General features: G+C 40.2%; 1 protein-coding gene across 19 annotated transcripts in view; it reads right to left on the bottom strand.

Moving 5' to 3' along the window:
• Window positions 1-17,377, bottom strand: part of LOC141794634 (neurexin-1a) — a 469,750-nt gene that overhangs the window by 232,637 nt on the left and 219,736 nt on the right. For all 19 annotated transcript variants that reach the window (XM_074674993.1, XM_074674995.1, XM_074675004.1 and 16 more), the window contains one exon: window positions 14,869-14,988. In XM_074674993.1, the coding sequence (XP_074531094.1) occupies window positions 14,869-14,988 (120 nt within the window). The remainder of the gene's footprint in view (window positions 1-14,868; window positions 14,989-17,377) is intronic.

Genomic DNA, 17,377 nt, shown 5'->3' with positions numbered 1-17,377 from the left:
ATTTTTTTTCCTTTTCCAAGTTAGAATTTGCAGAAATCCATGAAAACCCAGGAATAAAAAGGCTAGAGTCTGTAGATGTGTAAATCTTTTCATCTTCCTTGGCGTGTTTCCACACCGCTGTGACCTTCTGTCGATACAAATGCATTCATATATTCTCACAAATTCTATGCGTATGATTATTTTTATATAAAGATTTCAAACTACGAGGAACATGTAGTGCTTTTAGTGTTTGGAGAACTTAAAGCTCATTTCAGTTTGCTTTTCATTGATCTGAAACTCACATAATCCCTTCAGTTCAATGACTTCTGACTCTGAAAGCATTCGCAGAATTTAACAGAAGCAATCAGACATTTTTTTCCACAGTTGAGTACAAGGGAGTGTCTTTATTTATTTATTTCAAAGGATATTTAAGATTCATGCCACACTCGTAAGTTCAATAGTCCAACTTCACGAAAGAGAGGGATGTTCGCAGCATCAGTGAATCACCCAGCAGGGCACTTCAGCAGATCCTCTGTCTCCTAGTCAGCACTTTAATTAGGATTGTGTTGTGGAGAAACAACAGCTTCTTATTCCCTGTCAACACACCCCTCTGGGCAACCAATTAATAAAGAACACCTCAAAGATTATGTTCCCATCAGTGAACCACAATCGGTCCAAGATGAGATTCTGATTAAAGCACTGATCCAGTAAAGACGACTCAACTCTAATCTGACCACATACTGTTCATTGACACAAAAATAACGTTCAGAAGCCCTTCAACACACCAACACCAGAGGAGTGTGTTTCACTGGGAGCTCTGCTGCTCTGTATGAACAGCAGCCCCGTCTTATAAAACTATCCTACACATGTCAAACACCGCTGTTAAAGCCAGCATGTAGCTGCAGCACTTAATACGCCAAAGTCATGCACACTCACAGCCGGGATCAGTGTTTCAACACCGGTCGTGTGTGTGTGCCAAAGACAGATTTAGAAGAAGTCAGTCTTCTACCATCATTGCTAAAAGATGTAAGCGATTCTACACAACTCCCCGCTGAGGGAGCAACTGCATGAGCAAGGTTACAGACATGTTGCAGCATCCACAGCAGGAGGAATGGGAACCTGGTTTCCATGCCAACAGCCTTTAGCCAAATATGGCCACTGCTTCCTGGCACAGAAACCCATTTAAAGTCAGATATTCAATCGGCGCGGGGAGTTTATTGAGACGCTAAGGCCAGATAGAGACCACTGATAGTGGTGTTGTCTCATACTGAGTCAGAGGTGGATGAAGACGAAGTCGGGGAACTGACAGAGTGATAGAAATTCATCTACCTTATTGTAAGGTATTGTAATCTGCACCCAATAGCTCTGTAATAAGCATTAGAGTGAGTGCACATCAACTCTCTTGGAGGCATCAGGATCAATTTCCATCTAGTTTGAACCATTTATTAATCCCTGCTAACCATCTCTACAGAAACAGCTTCTGTTTATTAACTTTATTAATCTCCATGGACAGACTCTGCAGAAAAATACAGAATCCATACACCAGAGCCTTGGTATAAGAACAGGAAGTGTTCATGTGTCTGTTTCTGGAAAGTCTGTAGTCACTGTATCGACCCATGAAGTATCAGAAGGCTTCGCTGTGTCCAGGAGAAACCGTGTGTATAGGGAGCAAAAGCAGGCAGAACGTCATCCTCAACCCTGACTTCTGCATTCAGGTTCAGCTCATGTGCTTTAGTAGTAGTACAAGTTGTCCTCAGAGCTCAAAAACAGGGAAAAGATGTTAGAGCTTAGAGACACATTGTTGGAACATAGTCATGCATACACTGTGTTTTTCAGGAGAGTTTATTTAAGGACAGCCAAACAGAGGAGTGATCTCTCAAGTATGTTAAAAAAAATGTTTGTTTCATACTTTGGCCCCTCAAAGCGTGGGATCTGTCCCATTTCTTTGAACAAAATAGGCGCTGGATTGATAGAATTCATGGGAATGATGTCAAAGTGATACATTCATAGGCAGGACTTGGTAATAAGTTGCTGATTGGAGGCTGCAACCTGCAGGCTGAACAGTTATGCATGAATGATAAAGTCCGTGCTGGCCTGCAGACCTCAGCTGCATTAATAAAACAATCTTGCAAAAAACAGAGAGTCCACTTCGAGCCACTTTGCTGAACCAAAAATATGTTCTGGACCAACGTTTGTTCAACACAGTGTCAGAAAAAATGATGAGGGTGGAGATTTCCTGACTTCCTGGAACGCATCATAAATGATCGATCACGCCTCAAGTCAACAAAAAACAGGAACATGCATTTCTAAAGTTGTTTTTGTTTTCCCCTGAGGACAGACCTGACAGAGCTTGAGGTTTTTCTTTATTCATATCATCACAAACTTATTTTCTGACGGCAACTGGAGACATGTTTATTGCACATGAAGCCTATGTGAACTTCCTTTTTTTTTTTTTTTTTTTTTTTTAAACTGAGGCCCAATCCTGAGTTTACAATCCAAAAAACTAAAATTTATCAAACGCATTTTGTCTTATTTTGAGTAGAAAATGTCTTTTTAGACTTCATATGTGCCACATTTACCTGACAAGTCCAGAAAAATGTCTGGTTTAAAGGTATGTAAAGGCAAGAATGAGATCTGAATTGCTAAACAAAAGAAAAGTTTCTTGTATTAGGACATTATTCTAGTTTCAAGCAAACTTTTGAGCATTTTTTTTTGTTTCATTGGCAGATTTTTTTTTTACTTGTTAAATGCAATTCAATATTCAATATTCAATATTCAATACCATGTATAACAAAACAATTTTTACTTAAAATAAGACACACAGCCCCTAAAACGAAGACAGACCAGGAACTCGCTTGAAACCAAGGGGTATGACAAATTTCCCATGATATCCATATTTTCTTTTAGCATATTTATATCCTGTGCTCCTCCACGTTAATATTAGCCATGTTTGAAACTGTTGGTTGTATTTTGAAATCGCTCGTTGTAACGATCAACCTAACGCTGCTATAGCAACAGCTACAGCTAAAGCTAATAATAGCTACACCAATTATTAAACCTTCATTTAACCAGGAAAAAGACTCAGTGAGATTAAAAATCTCTTTTCCAAGAGTGTCCTGGCCAAGACAGCAACAGCAAAGTTACATTTCCACCACAAATACACATTATTCACAACACAACACGGAAATATAGCAAATACCAACAGGAATTAAAAACATCTTACGTCAGACAAGACATAGACAGATGAATCTGCCTCCAAATCATTAAAGGTCTGTTTAAAACGATTAAGAGAGCACAGTTCACAAAGTTTCAAATCTTTCTGTCAATGTTCCAGCTAGAGGGCGCTGCAAACTTGACAGGTTTTTTGCCAAGTTCAGGCCTGACCCTGGGAACAGAAAGTAAAATATCACAACAGACAGACTTTACTGCAGTGGGCTGCGTTTCATAAGTGACTGGACAGAAAAGCTGCATTTAGGAGCTGCGCTAGCTACACGAGCTATGAAAAGCGAACATTAAGCAAATGTTGCGGAAGCTACATCACCCTAATCTGACATCAGTTTATCAACAATTTGTATTAAAAAAAAAAAGTGTTTTGTTTGGAAGTGAAGAAACTGTTGCTCTGCCTACGGCAGCCAGTGACGTCTTATTTCTAAGAATTTTTTTTTTTTTACCTTTCCCCTTGGTCCTCTGAACAGAGGAGCAAGGGAAAGGGGTAGATGAAGGGTTGTCCATCAGTCCGCACGAAATATACTATCAGCAGACAACATCCAGGAAATTAAATAATATGAGTAGCTATGGGCTTTATTTTGAAAATATTTATCAGCAAACTGATCATCGAGAAGCACTAAATCAAAATTAACTCCAACAGTTTTTAGATAATATTTTGCATGTGCTATCAAAAATAAATGTGTAATCTTTAAATGGAATTTAACAATGAGATGCATTTAGCATTATTAGATGGAATGCTCCTTTAAATGTGCATTTAGAAAAGCTTCAGTTGTATTAACATCAGTAAAACTCGACATAGACTGTTCCATATTTCTTCACAGCTTGTGTGTACGTTTTGAGGACGACTATTGAAGTGAACGCACAGAGGCACTTAAGGCCGCTCCTCTCATATCTCGGGGCACAACGGCTGCTCAAAGCCGAGCTTTCACCACACACTGCAGCCCAAATATCTCCAGACCAATAAGTCGTTTCTTCCTCCTTTTTCTGCTGAGCTGCATTAAAAGAAGGCCACGGCCGGGGCAAAGAGGACATTACTTCCATGTGACAGCAGGCTGTTTACTCCAGCGCGGCGTATCCCCCCTTGGCCTAACTACTGGACTTAGTGTCCCCTTGTATTGATTGAAACCAAACTAAGTGGTCTAATCTGTGCATGCGAGGAAACAGGCCACCACAGAGAAAGAGGACAAAACTGTCTGCTGCACACCCCGCCTGCTCATGTGTGTTTATCTGCAGGAATCTGGAGGGCGGCCAGTGCTGTACTGGAACACAAGTGCCCTCATTTATGAAAAGGAAATTCTTGGAAAATGCTGGAAGATTTACAGTGGGCCAAACTGGGCCAAATATTTATCCATACAACATTAGAGAAGTAGAGAAGTAGAGAAGTAGATCCAGTCTACAACTGTCAGAAAAGTCTCTGAGGGTTTCTTTGCTTTCAGGACTTCTTGGATTTCTGGGATTCTAAGTTTGAAGTTGTTTTAAAATATTTAGGTGAATTCGGCTCTTTGTGGGCTGATGCAAGCATGTGGTTCCTCTGTACCCAAGCTGTCTCTAGACTACAGGATGAGGAGCCACATGATTAGAAAGGCTTATGTTACTTCATTCTGTACCCACTTAAGAGAAATCAGGCCCGTGTCTATAGTAGATCACGTAGTAAATAAAGCGCCAGAGGCCTCGATGGACTATTCTCAAAGCCAGTAGAATGAGCATTGACTCAGACACATTAGAAACCAAGTGTGAGGGTCTCGTCTTCGCCCCTCGGGCAGAGACAATGGAGACCAGACCCACACACAGCCCCCTTTGTTGATACAATATTGACATGGCACTAATAGCTCTGGCTTGAAGCAACCAGGCGAGACAAAATTGCGTGAAGGCCAGGCGAGCCCCTCGCTGCAGCCGCTTCACGACCCACTTTACTTCTACAGCAAACACCATTCTGTTTGTCTCTGTGCATTACCCTCAGAAGCTTGACCACTGCAGGCGGAGTCCCTCAGGAGGTCCGGACTGGAGTTAAAGTCTGACAAACACACGCCAGGCCAGCTTCTCAATGAAACCAGAACTTCTCTGAACCCAGGGCGAACTTCAGGGCAAAGTTGAAAATCAATTCAGTTCAATTGATGTGCTTTATTGGCATGAAATGAGTAGAGATGATATCAGCAGTGTTGGTTTCATGAGATTTGAAGAAACATACAGAAAGAAAATAGTAAAATGCTTCACAAAATCCACAGTTCAGTTGTTGTTTTGAACACTTTTAAAACTCCACCTTTAACAGACTATTTTGAATCAATTCTGTCATTTATAGTCATGAAACCTGAAATTTAATACGTGAACTCCCAACTCTGACCTCTTTCACCAAACACTTTAAAGCTGGGCTATTGGAAGAACAACACTGTTACCACAACCGTGCCTAAACTTGTATATTATTTTTATGTTAGCTAATTTCATCACACTTAGGTAATAATTAGACAAAGTTTCTTTCTTATTTCTTTGAAATTAGCTCATAACCTCTTTTAAAATAATGTCCAAATTTATTGTCCCAAGTCCCAATTGGTAGGTTACAGTTTTTTCCAGTTTCTTTGAAATTTACTCAAAATTGCAAGGTAAGAAGGTGACAATTAGCAAATAATCTATTAGACATTAAATCTCAACCCACCACAAAATGTTTTTAGAAGTATCCCAACGTTTCTGCTATTTCCAGAGAAGCAGGTGATAAATAGCTGCTTAGATCTTGAAAACAGAAGTTAGGTTCATTGTTTCCTCTGATAATTACCTTTGAAATGTTAAGAGAATAATTCAATTTCCCTATAAGCAGTTGATAGTTAGCTATTTGTTATTTCATTTCACCATGCTCTTTAGTACCCAGTTTGTTGATATGAATAATTGAGATCATGATAAACCTTTATGATTTGGCCTTTAGTGTTTTACATGATACAACTGAAGGCTTCAGGTGGGATATTCACCAAGAGTGGGGTTGGAAATTGGCCTAACTTGATTATGATAGACACTGTGAGTACAGGCGCACTGCAAAACAGTATCTGGCCAGAAGTTATGAGCTAATTTACCCACATTTCCTCTCTTTGTAATTGCTCCTCCTGCCTACTGGCCATGAAGGCTACCTGCTCTTGTTGTTTTATTGATTTGATTGTTTCATGTTGTTGACATCAACCTGCCAAAGGGACTAAAGATGGAAATTAGCTGTTGGCTATAACCTTGCATATTTACATGTATATGTTAATTAATATGTATTGTCACTATTTTAAATATATAAACTTAAACTTGAAAAACCCGAAAGAATGAGACCGTTTCTCACTTGAAACATCATTAAAGCTGAGGGAAACATTGCTAGATTCAACATGCCAACCCCTCAGTAAGGAAAGTCTCTATTGGCTGTCCAGTAGTCACTTATGCCAGGCGGACACTGTGCAATTTTGAGGGGATTTCACCACGATTTTGCTGTCGCAGACCACGCTGCGTGATCGTGGAAACACCGTAGCGTTGGGATGTCATAAGCCGTACAGTGTGAGAACACTCACGAGGAAGGATTAATTGCTGCTACGTTCTAACGATAATGCTGCGACCTCCCAATCAAACTTCTGGCATGCCAGAAATTTTCGCCGTAGCTTGTACAGTGTGAGTGGTGTTACGTCACGATTCTACGTTTGCACCTGCGCAGAAGACACCGGTAGGGCTTTAAACAATGGCGGTAGCGACAAAGTCATAGGAACTAGGAACCTTTATTTTTCATTGTTCACACTCAAGCATGCCATGCCGTCACACGCCGACAAGTAGTCATGGTTGTCAATAATTGTGGCTGACAGCAGTCGTACAGTATGAGTACACATGTCTTAGGGTCAAATAGAGCACAAGTGACAAACCCGGTCTTGCAGTGGGAGCATTTCCCCGACAGTCAGATTTCTAAAATCGCACAGTGTCTGCCTGGCATTAGCCACTAAATGACGCAAAATAATCAATTTGAGAACTAAAAATTAACTTTCTTCTGTCTAAATATTAACCCTCCTCCTTTCTCTGGGCTGGGGACTGGCAGAAGTGACCATAACAAGACACACTTGTGTCTGCTGTGAGTGAGGAGGACTGTTTGTCAATGTTTCGGAAAGGGGAGGGGCTCACACACGCTGACCATTGAAGAGGTCAAAAAATGCTTTAACCTCAGATTCTCTAAACTCCAGAAAAGTCACCAGAAGGATCTGAAAAGTCATTAAATGTAGCGAAAAAGTCTCTAAGTTGGCGACACTAAGTTGTGGTTTTATCCTCCACTTTCTTACCATTGTCATCACACACTTCCTCACAAAGTGTCCTGCTGTATTCTTTCACCTCAAGTTGGACATGTGTAGGATCAGAGCTGCATACATGCTTAAAACAGAATAAAACAAAGAAAAAAGAAAAACACGGACCAAACAAAGCACACAGGCCCCAAACCTAGTGAGGAAAACCAAATGGTTGGGATTTTTTTCACATACCGTTCCATCCTTAATTCAAAGTAAGAAAACAGCAATGTTGAGGTCTAAATAATGATGTTCTGATTCATGCTCATCCAGAAAGCCCTGATGTTCTCCACACACACTCTGTGTTCTTCTCTTCAATGGTTTACTGAAACGACTTTGTGTCTTTTTATTCTTCCTGGCATCAAAACCAGCTCGTAGCGTTGAGACCAAATGCGTGCTTAACACTATTCACAAGCATCATAATTCATTTAGCACGCATGGTGAGCAATTTGAGTCATCTTGGCCGGCATGGCATGTATTTTTCCTCCTCATTTCCTAAGCTGTAGGTATATCCAGAAGAGATCATTGTTTCTATAAATACAGCTCTTAGGCATCGTGTCCTCGGTTCATTCAGAAACACAAGAACTGACACATCACTGGTGAAAAGTATCGGAGAAATGACGAAGAGATCTGAGGATTATTTCTGTATCTATGTCATCATCTCGCCAATCCGTCTGCAGTGAGCTGCAGTGCTGCTCGGAGAAGATGGAATATTTTTACACACACAGCACGGACAGAAAGTGGTGGATTGCTGGGGAGATTGAAACCCTGTGCAAAGTGCACACTGACACGTACAGATCTGCATAAACACAGACTGCGAATAAGGGGAAATTGCAGAAAATGATGCCGTGCGCTTAACAGGGGAAAGAAAAGGATATGAAGTTATTGGAAACAGAAATGCAAAAAGACGAAAACATCACCAGTTCTGATCTTGTGTGTTTTTGTCATTTTCATATCATAGCTTAGACAGGAACCACTTGTTTGGAAACTGCAGTACTGAAGGGTTACAGGAAGTTCAGGTTAGGACAGCACAGCTGTTCCTGGTTGCTTCGGTTTCTGGCTAAAGTGAGACAGATTGAAAAAGGTTAAGGAGGACACCGCTGTGTGCTAAAATATTAGAAGCAGAGATTCTGTCTTTCAATGTTTTGGGCAACTAGTAACTAAACTAGTAACAAGTTGATCATTTCTAGCTTTGACTGCACACACAAAAACTCTCCACTTTGTGCTTGTCTTCTATGTTTAAGAGGTAAAACAGCGCTCATAGACAGGAAGCTGATGCCTGAACACATGCTATGTAAGATACAAATATAGTCTGTGACATCACCAATATGTTACTGGTACTGAGTTTTAAAGTCTATCTTTGGAGGAGGCCATACTGGACATAGAAGAAGAGGTGGGCCTTCAGCCTCTTCATTTGTCAGTCAAGTCATTCATCTCATATAGGAAAAACTGGTATATTTAACTATCCAAAAAAATACTTTCTGGTGGCCAGCCTCAAGTGGACACTCAGGAAACTGCAGTCTTAAGCCCATCAGCAACAGTTTCATATTTTTACACTGGATGCTTCTGCTTGTGTTTGAATGATCAACAAGTACCGGGTCTTTGTTGGATGTGATATTTTCTTTCCGTATTGATGTTGATGTGACCTTGCCAGAGTCTGAGGATGAACTAATCTCATGTAGCTGTCAACTATTTGACATGAGGTAAAAAGACTTTTTACATTTCTCTTACTGTAATTATTACATTTTTTTAACAATATTTTTTTAGTTATTTTCAAACTTTAGACCAACACCCAAACATTTCAACAATACATCACAATAAACAAATTAACCCTGGCCACAACAAACACATTCTCACCAAAGTGTCCATATGCTGATTGCACCCAACTTAATACCCTAGTAGCAGCCAGCAATAAGACTGTGACAGAAAGGTCAAAACGAAGACCGAGCACACCCAAAAACCAAACCAAACAAACTAGATAGGTTAACTTCACCAAGACAAAAAAAAAAAAGAAAAAAAAAGAACCTTCAAGTTCCACCGAGGACTGATATTTTGCCTTTTGCCTTTTACTCAGGACACTTAATTGGTCGTTTAAGTCAAAACATATAGATTGTATTGTTTCACAAGTATTGTTGAATGATTTTCAATAAAATAAGATTGGAACATTGAAGGTATATGCTTTCAGTTATATTAAAAATAAAAAGTAAAAAATGGTATCGGCCCAAATCGGTATCGGCAGGCCAGGCTTTTAGATTGGTGATTGGCCAGAAAATTGCGATCGGTGCACCCATACTTGTAACAAGTAAAAGAAAATTTGTCAATGGAACAAGAGAAAAGTAACTTGTATTTTGACATTATTCGATCCTATTTCATTATCATATTTTTGTCTTTTAATAACTTAAAGCAAGACATTTGTCTGGACTGGTCAGGTGACTGTTGCTCATATGAAGCATAAAAAGACAATTTTTACCTAAAATAAGACAAAAACGCTTGATATAATTGTAGTTTTTTTTTCAGTCTAGATTTTCATGACCTCCACAAAACTTAACAAAAGAAAGTTCTGAGCCACTGTATGGCTTGGTTCAGTTTTAAATACTCTTATTTTTGCACAGCTGGCTAAAACAGGATGTTAAGTCCATCGCAGGTCACTTCTTTCTATTTCTATGGAGCTAAGAGAGAAAAGAGAGTCAAAAGTCAGTTTCTTTCTTTCTTTCTTTCTTTCTTTCTTTCTTTCTTTCTTTCTTTCTTTCTTTCTTTCTGTCTTTCTTTCTTTCTTTCTTTCTTTCTTTCTTTCTTACTGAAGCCTGAGTAATAATCCATGAATGTGAATGTTTGGGGATATTTGTAGTCTAAGCTAATCATGAGCTTGTTTCCAATGGGACTCTATTTTCAGTTGCTGCCAAGAGCTACTTATTGTCTTAAGTTTTATTAATTCCATTAAAAAGTTAGAGGAGTTATTTATTGGTATCATATTGGGACATGAGCTGACAAATCAATCAAAGCCATTGTTTTCTTGTGGCTGTAAAGCTCTGTTTCTAAGTGTCTGAATGATGAAGAGGTGAAGGTTACAGATGATACAGAGTGATATCAGATTTGATAATCTCTCCCCTCTGATTTCTGACTGACAGCTGTAAATGTTATGGGGCTTGAGGCTGTGAAATGGAGCTCTTCTCCTTGTGGGAAGACAGCTCGCCGAGACTCCCCACCAGGGAAATCGCCGAGATGCAGCGAGCTCCTCGTGTAAGATGCTTTCTTGGAGACCCAGTGCTCTGTTGTAAATTGCCTGCATTTCAGCTTATGCAAATACAGCCAGTCTCCTCAGAGATGCTCCTCTCCTCCTCCTCCTCCTCCTCTATCCCCATGACAATCCATCAACACAGATAAAACCCGACCATCTCCGGCTTCATTTTTCTCCTCTGCAGACCGAGGATGTGTTGCATCACCAGTTTAAGACTAGTTCGTGAAGGAAATTCCTGGAAAGTGTATATTTGCGGAGACGTTTCGCATCCCCTGGGCCTGAACATTGATCCTTCCTATTGTTTGCTCCGGGTCAGCAGGAAGAATAAGAATAGCTACAGTAACTCGACTCAGCAGGTAAAGCACATCACATGCATACGTGGCTCCCGATGCTTTAAATGAGCTCTATGGGTCTGCTCGAGATGAATATGTATGAAAGGAAGACAGGAGATTCTGCGTTTCTTCTCCCGTTAATGCACAAGAAAGGTTCACGAGGAGTTCGCCGTGAAAAAATATCCCCGAACACCTCCGGCAAAGCCCTGCTCCCTGTTGATCCAAACACTTCCCGAGAAATGAAAGGGCGAATAAAACGTGCACAGGAGGCCGAGGATCAGCCCGGGCTACACTCCAGCCCGCATCTCATGGACAGAAGAATCCTTTTAGCGTTATCATAGACCGCAGATATGTTCACAGGAATCTATTAACACCTTCTGCTGATAAAAAAAAAGTTGGGGTCTTATCGTGCTGGTAGAAGTGACACAGAATGCATTAACATTTATGCTGTTCTCTCCTCTGCTTTTGTGCCATCTCTGGAGAGTCCGCTCTGTTCTTTCTCTCCTTAATGCAGTTCAGCACTTTGCCCATTCACCCCTCACTGTGTGAAGCGCTGCAGAAGAAAATAATGACCAAACAAAACCCCCGGTGCATGTTTTGCATAAGAAAGTAGCCAATTTTTTAAAGGTAGGGCAGACATTACCCCAGTTCTCTCAAAAGCAGAACATTAATGAGCACAGAGTCTCTTAAAATAAATGCCAATTTAACTGTCTTTAAGAGAGATTAATATTACACAACTTTTAAATTGCCTCATGTTGGTCGAAGTAAGTTTTAGGGGTCATCTGAGGTTGGAGTGAATGCTGGGCTGAATGAGTTTGTTCTGGTAAAGCTGAGATAAATATTAAGTGCACTTCTGTTTTTTTATGTTGATTCTGTGTTCCTGATTGACCCGTTGTTGATGTTTTATTTAGCAGAACATAATGCTTGCTGCTCCCTCTAGTGGCACATCTTTCAAACTTTAATGAGCTTGTACTGTCACTGACAGCCAGATGTCTGAAATGTAAAAGTCTCTGCCCTTCAGAGTCAAAGCGGCGGCTCTCCACTCTGCCAGCAAAGGAAATAAGTATTCAAAGCAGCGTCACCCACTCAGAAAAAAAAAATTTGAGGCTTCACCCGAACTGACCGAGTTACAACAAATCAGTCACCAGCTCGAGCAAACGACAGCAGCTTGGCCTTTAACAGAGCTGAACCAGAGTTAACATGCAAATGTGCCATGTTTCTGGTATAAGTTGTGTTTTTTGAGGACACAGAAGAAGCACTAATGAGCCAGAGTACAAACTGTGTGTGATCGCGCTGGATAAAAATGGTCCTGCCGTTAATGATAACACCCACCTCAAAACGCCCAACGCCAGGATTTTCCTGGATGCATTTAATTAGCTTAACAGATGGAATGAGTTTATATTTAATGCCACAAGATATGAGGTATGTCACTTTGTGTTGGATAATTAGGCACCTTAATGAAATAAGGAAAAAAAGACCCATCAAGATTTATAACAAGCGCAAAAAATGACTTGTGTCTCTAGTTGTGTCCCAACTCAGGAGCTGCAGAAAGCTGAATTAGACGGATTACGTCACAGTGGTGCATGGAAAGCTCTCCCATTTCAAAGGCTCCTCCAAAATGTTGCCCGCAAATCCAGCCTCCAGTGCATGATCTGGTGAATTCTTCTTAGCCTCACGTATCCCAAGATTCATTGTGCGTGAAAACTGACAATGATGGACATGGACGAACTCCATAAGGAGTCCTGTTTTATCCAGATTTAAAGGATTTCTGGCAAAAACTATGTGATTATATTTCTGAAACACTGAAAAAGATGTTGTTTTGCTGTGAAAAAATGTATTGTTTGGGCTCTTTTTCAATAATATACTGAGAAAAAAACAGTTCTTTATAAATGTTCTTATTTTGGAAAGATTCTGTGTTTAATTCTCTGAGGAAAAAAATTGGTGTTTTTTTTAAAATATTTATTTATTTTTTTCATTTTTTTGAAATTAATATTTATTTATGTTTTTAACAGGAAATTCAAATGATAGATTAAATAGATTTAGTACTGCGCAAAACATAATAAAAAAAATTAAACAGCTAGCATTTTATACTTTTTAAAATTTTGGGGGGATCCAACGTCCCCCATTGCATTTGTTTTAACTGTTAGAAATGTATGTTGTTTTTAATTCTTACATATACATGGTGTTTCTATACTCTACCAGTAAGGACTATAATAATTAGGGCTGTCACTTTAACCCAATAGTTAGATTTCTGAATTACATGGCAAATTAATGCGTTATAAAAATGAATGCAAGATTTACTCATTGTCTGCCAGCCATTTTCAGAGCATTTTGAACAATCTTTCAAGACCCAAATAAAACTGTTTTCCATGACTCTGGAAACACCAAAACCACCAAAGAAAAGTGGACTCTCTTTGTATGACAACATACTTTTTTGATCGCGTTCATCTCGGATGATCTTCATCGTCTTTTTTCACGATGGGGCCGCACTTTCTCTCTGAACTACCACGACACATCTTCAGGCCTTGTTTACACAATGACGTTGCATCTAAAAATGCTAAAACGCAGTGAAAAAAAAATCTGCTTTTACACGGAAACACTGAGGGACTGAAAATGCTGTTGTAAGCATGCCAGGCCTGTAGGTGGTGCTATAACTGTCTTGTCCTGAAGCCGCTTTTGGGAGATCTCCACTGAAGTAAAGTTGAGCCGATCATCTGGTGTATTGGTAAAAACTAAGTACAGAAGTGGAGCAACAGATGCACATTTTGTATAAAGACAGTCAGCAGATTCAGCAGAACATACACAACACGGTAGTCCCCGACGATCGTAACAATGATACTGTTGGACTGTTGTATGCGCTCGTGCGGAGCGGAGTGTGACATCAGTGTTTTCACCAAAAATACCGGCTTACTGTTTACAGTACGGCAGTGTTTCAGAAAAATCCCACTCTGGAGTCTGTTTTCCAAAGTTTGCGCTTTAGGTCGGCTAAAATGCTGTTTCTGTGTATATGTGAGGCCAAAACTTTTGAGTTTCACCCAAAAACCATTGTGGTGTAAACAGCCACTCAGTTTGAGCGTAAGCTGCCTGAACTTTTCTGACTTGCATCGTCTCGATATATCTCTGTCATCTCACATCTTCTCCCCATATCCATGCTGAGCTCTCATCCAAAGAGCACACCGCTCTCACCAATGGCAGTTAACGAGCATGATTTTGATTGACAAGCTCCTTCAGACCCCGCCTCCCCCTGCTGAAAAACATAATTTACTTCTATAGACGCAGCAAACGGTTTCGATTGAATTGAAAAAAATGTGGATTTTCAAATCTTCTCTTCTTTGTGATTCATTTGATTTGTTATGCACTAAAATTTTGTAATGTCCTAGAATTCAAATTCTTTATTTGGGGACCTTAAGCAGATATGAGATAAAAATGTGATGAATTGGATTGATTAATTACAAACGCTGTAATTAATTTATATAATTTTCTTAATCACCTGACAGCTCTAATGCAAATACAAAGTAGAACATCCTTTTTTGAATGTTAAGTTTTAGTTTAGGTGTGTTTGAAAAGTAATGTGAGCCTGACAGCTGAGGGCAGCGTTGTGTGACGTCAAAGGGTGACAAACAGAAAGTGCTCTGCACACCACACCGTCTGTTCAGTTTGGCCTTTGCGGTCTAAACAGGCTACACAAACTGGGTCCTTCGAAGGCTGCAGACCCTGAACTGGGGCACAGCTCATGTGTTTGGCTTTTTATAGGAAGCAAAACTGATCTCCTCAGACCCAGAGCAGTAAGAAACAGGAAGTTGTGTCCTACCATCGTTGCACAGCGGCCCTCCGAATGTGGTCATGCTGCAGTCACAGCTGAAGCCCTCCCACTGCTGGAGACACACGCCCTGGTTGGCACACGAGTCCTCCTGGCATGTAGTGCTGGGGCCTGAATATGGAGATAAATGGCAAGTTGGTGAGCAGACTTTTGTAATAACAAGCAGCAGAGTGAGCAGATTGACTCTGCGGTGAAATTAAATGTCACGCACAACATACAGACAATAGGCTTCTGCAAATGGAAGCTCCCACAGAACAAACATACATATGCTGTGCAAACTAACAACTGTGTACCCAGTCACATTTGGTATTCTTGTACAAATACTGCAACAAATTGCCAGATTGTAGCAAACTGCCTGCCTGAACTCTCAATGAATGAATTGTATTTAGTAAACAGCACAACAGAAACCTCACATACACAAAGCTAGGAGATATTTAAAAACATTTTAGCAGCTCTAGTGTCTGGATTAAACTCTTTAACTCTGGATTACACTCTAAATTAAGTTATTTATATTTTTTTCTGTGTGAGGGTGAAGCTGTATCTGGAGTATCACTTTAAAAAGCCATATTTATGTCTCATTTTATGAACTTTATTTATACTTAAGAGCTTATTTAGGAAATAAACTTTACACAAAAGGTCATTTGTTGGTAATAAATCTTATACTTTTGTAAATCCTGTTTACTTCTCTTTTAATTGGAGCCACATTCATGAGGAACACACATTTGATGAGCAGCAGAGCTACGTGTGGTGGTTCTTCTTCTAATGCCAAACAGCTTATTCTGTTGTTGCTACCGATGTTTGAGCCTCTGTTACTCTTAAGCCCCGTTTCCACCGAACAGTCCAGTATGGATCAGTACAGTTTGGTACAGTGTAGATCGGTAAAGACTGGTCCTGTTTGCGTTTCCACATCCAACTGTGCCCCCTTGTGGTAGACAGTGTGTAAGCCGGATGCTGATAGCTGTGTCGGTTACATGGCAGCATGACGCCACAGCAGTGCAACACGGTGTACCTTGCTAATAAATCCAACACAGTAAACAAAGATCAATGATGGAAGACATCCAGCAATTTGTCTTTGTGATTTTCATGTGGCTCTTTGTTACAAAGAACAATCAAGCTTTGTTTCAGAGAAGTCTGTGTGCCACCAGGAAAAATGCAGCCGCTGTCGTGTTCACGTGTAAGTGACATTTCTTTTGACCAATCAACAGACTGCAGTGTTGTAGCTCCACCTTCTTGGATTGGATCGGTTTAGTCTGGTACCTTGACGAAAGAGTCCCGAAAAGTGGGATGGTTTGTCTCAGGGATCTGTCAGTGGAAACACAGCAAAATATGTGTCGTACATAGATGAACTGAACTGAACTGAACTGAACCGCTTGGTGGAAGCAAAGTTTTATATGATATGAAGGCAGTACCTATGAGACTGGGCCCCTGCTGCTGTGGTCAGTAAGTGTCTGCTACGAGACCTACCCATGTGAAAGGACAACTTCAACATGGTGGTCTACAAAATCACCTCCAACACAAAGTTCAAGTTTCATGTGACGGGGACTAAAGAAAACACAGCTCCCCCACCCTGTCAGAACTTAAAAACAGTAGGTCGTCTTCTACAGATTAGTAGTCAAGGTTTGTTTGAGGAGATGGCCGCCAGCACTCAGCGAATCACAAGGCTGCTAGAAGGCCCAGTTGGGCTGGTGTTGACGCTAGAACAGGGGTTCTCAAACTTTTTTAGACCAAAGCACCCTTATGAGGTAAGACATTTTTTCAAGGACCCTTTTTTATCATAAAAATGCTAATGCTAACAGTATTTATGTGTACAAAATCTACTATTTAGTGTTTTTTGTGATGATAGAATCAGGCTACATTCTCGCTTTCCAAGTTATTCATTTTGTAAACTTTGAGAAAGTGTTTCAGTGGTGGTGCAGTGGTGTGCACAAAGGGGGGTAAGGGGGCTGTAACCCCTCATGGCAAATACTCTTAATTGCCCTCTTGGGTGGCAAAAAAACACATAGTGTTGCGCCTTTTTTTATTTTGTCACCCCTGCCCTTTAAAAACGTTTGTACATGCCAGTGCACCTAGATGTTTTTGTTTTAAGGTATTTTTTTCTTTGGCGCGAGTATTGAAAAAAAAAAAAAAGGCTGATTTTATTGGTTGAAGAGATCCCAGTTTGTTGATATGGTTTTTCAATGATAAAGCACACTTTTGTAATTGTTTTTAAATGATTCCGCAGATCCCTTAGCTATGTTTGCCGACCACCTAGGGATCCTGGGACCCCTACTTTGAAAAACAGTGTGCTAGAAAAAGCAGTTTGGTGCTGGCTGGGAAGATTTGGTAATTTTTTCATGGGCATAACCCACAGACTCAGCTCTGTTGCTCATCACATAAATGCACATTCCTCACACATGTGGCTCCATTAATTTGTGAAAAAACAAAAACTTTCACTCAGTGAAAGATTTAATATAAAGCAGGGTTAGGCAGGCATCCCTGACTGTATGTGAAGACAGTGTGT

The sequence above is a fragment of the Halichoeres trimaculatus genome, unplaced genomic scaffold (genome assembly GCF_033239565.1).
Source record: "Halichoeres trimaculatus isolate MK-OKI-2021-1 unplaced genomic scaffold, fHalTri1.1 fHalTri1_scaffold_8, whole genome shotgun sequence".
In the NCBI taxonomy this organism is placed as follows: Eukaryota; Metazoa; Chordata; class Actinopteri; order Labriformes; family Labridae; genus Halichoeres; species Halichoeres trimaculatus.
The sequence above is the reverse complement of the archived record's forward strand: the minus strand, read 5'-3'. Positions and strand labels throughout refer to the sequence as shown.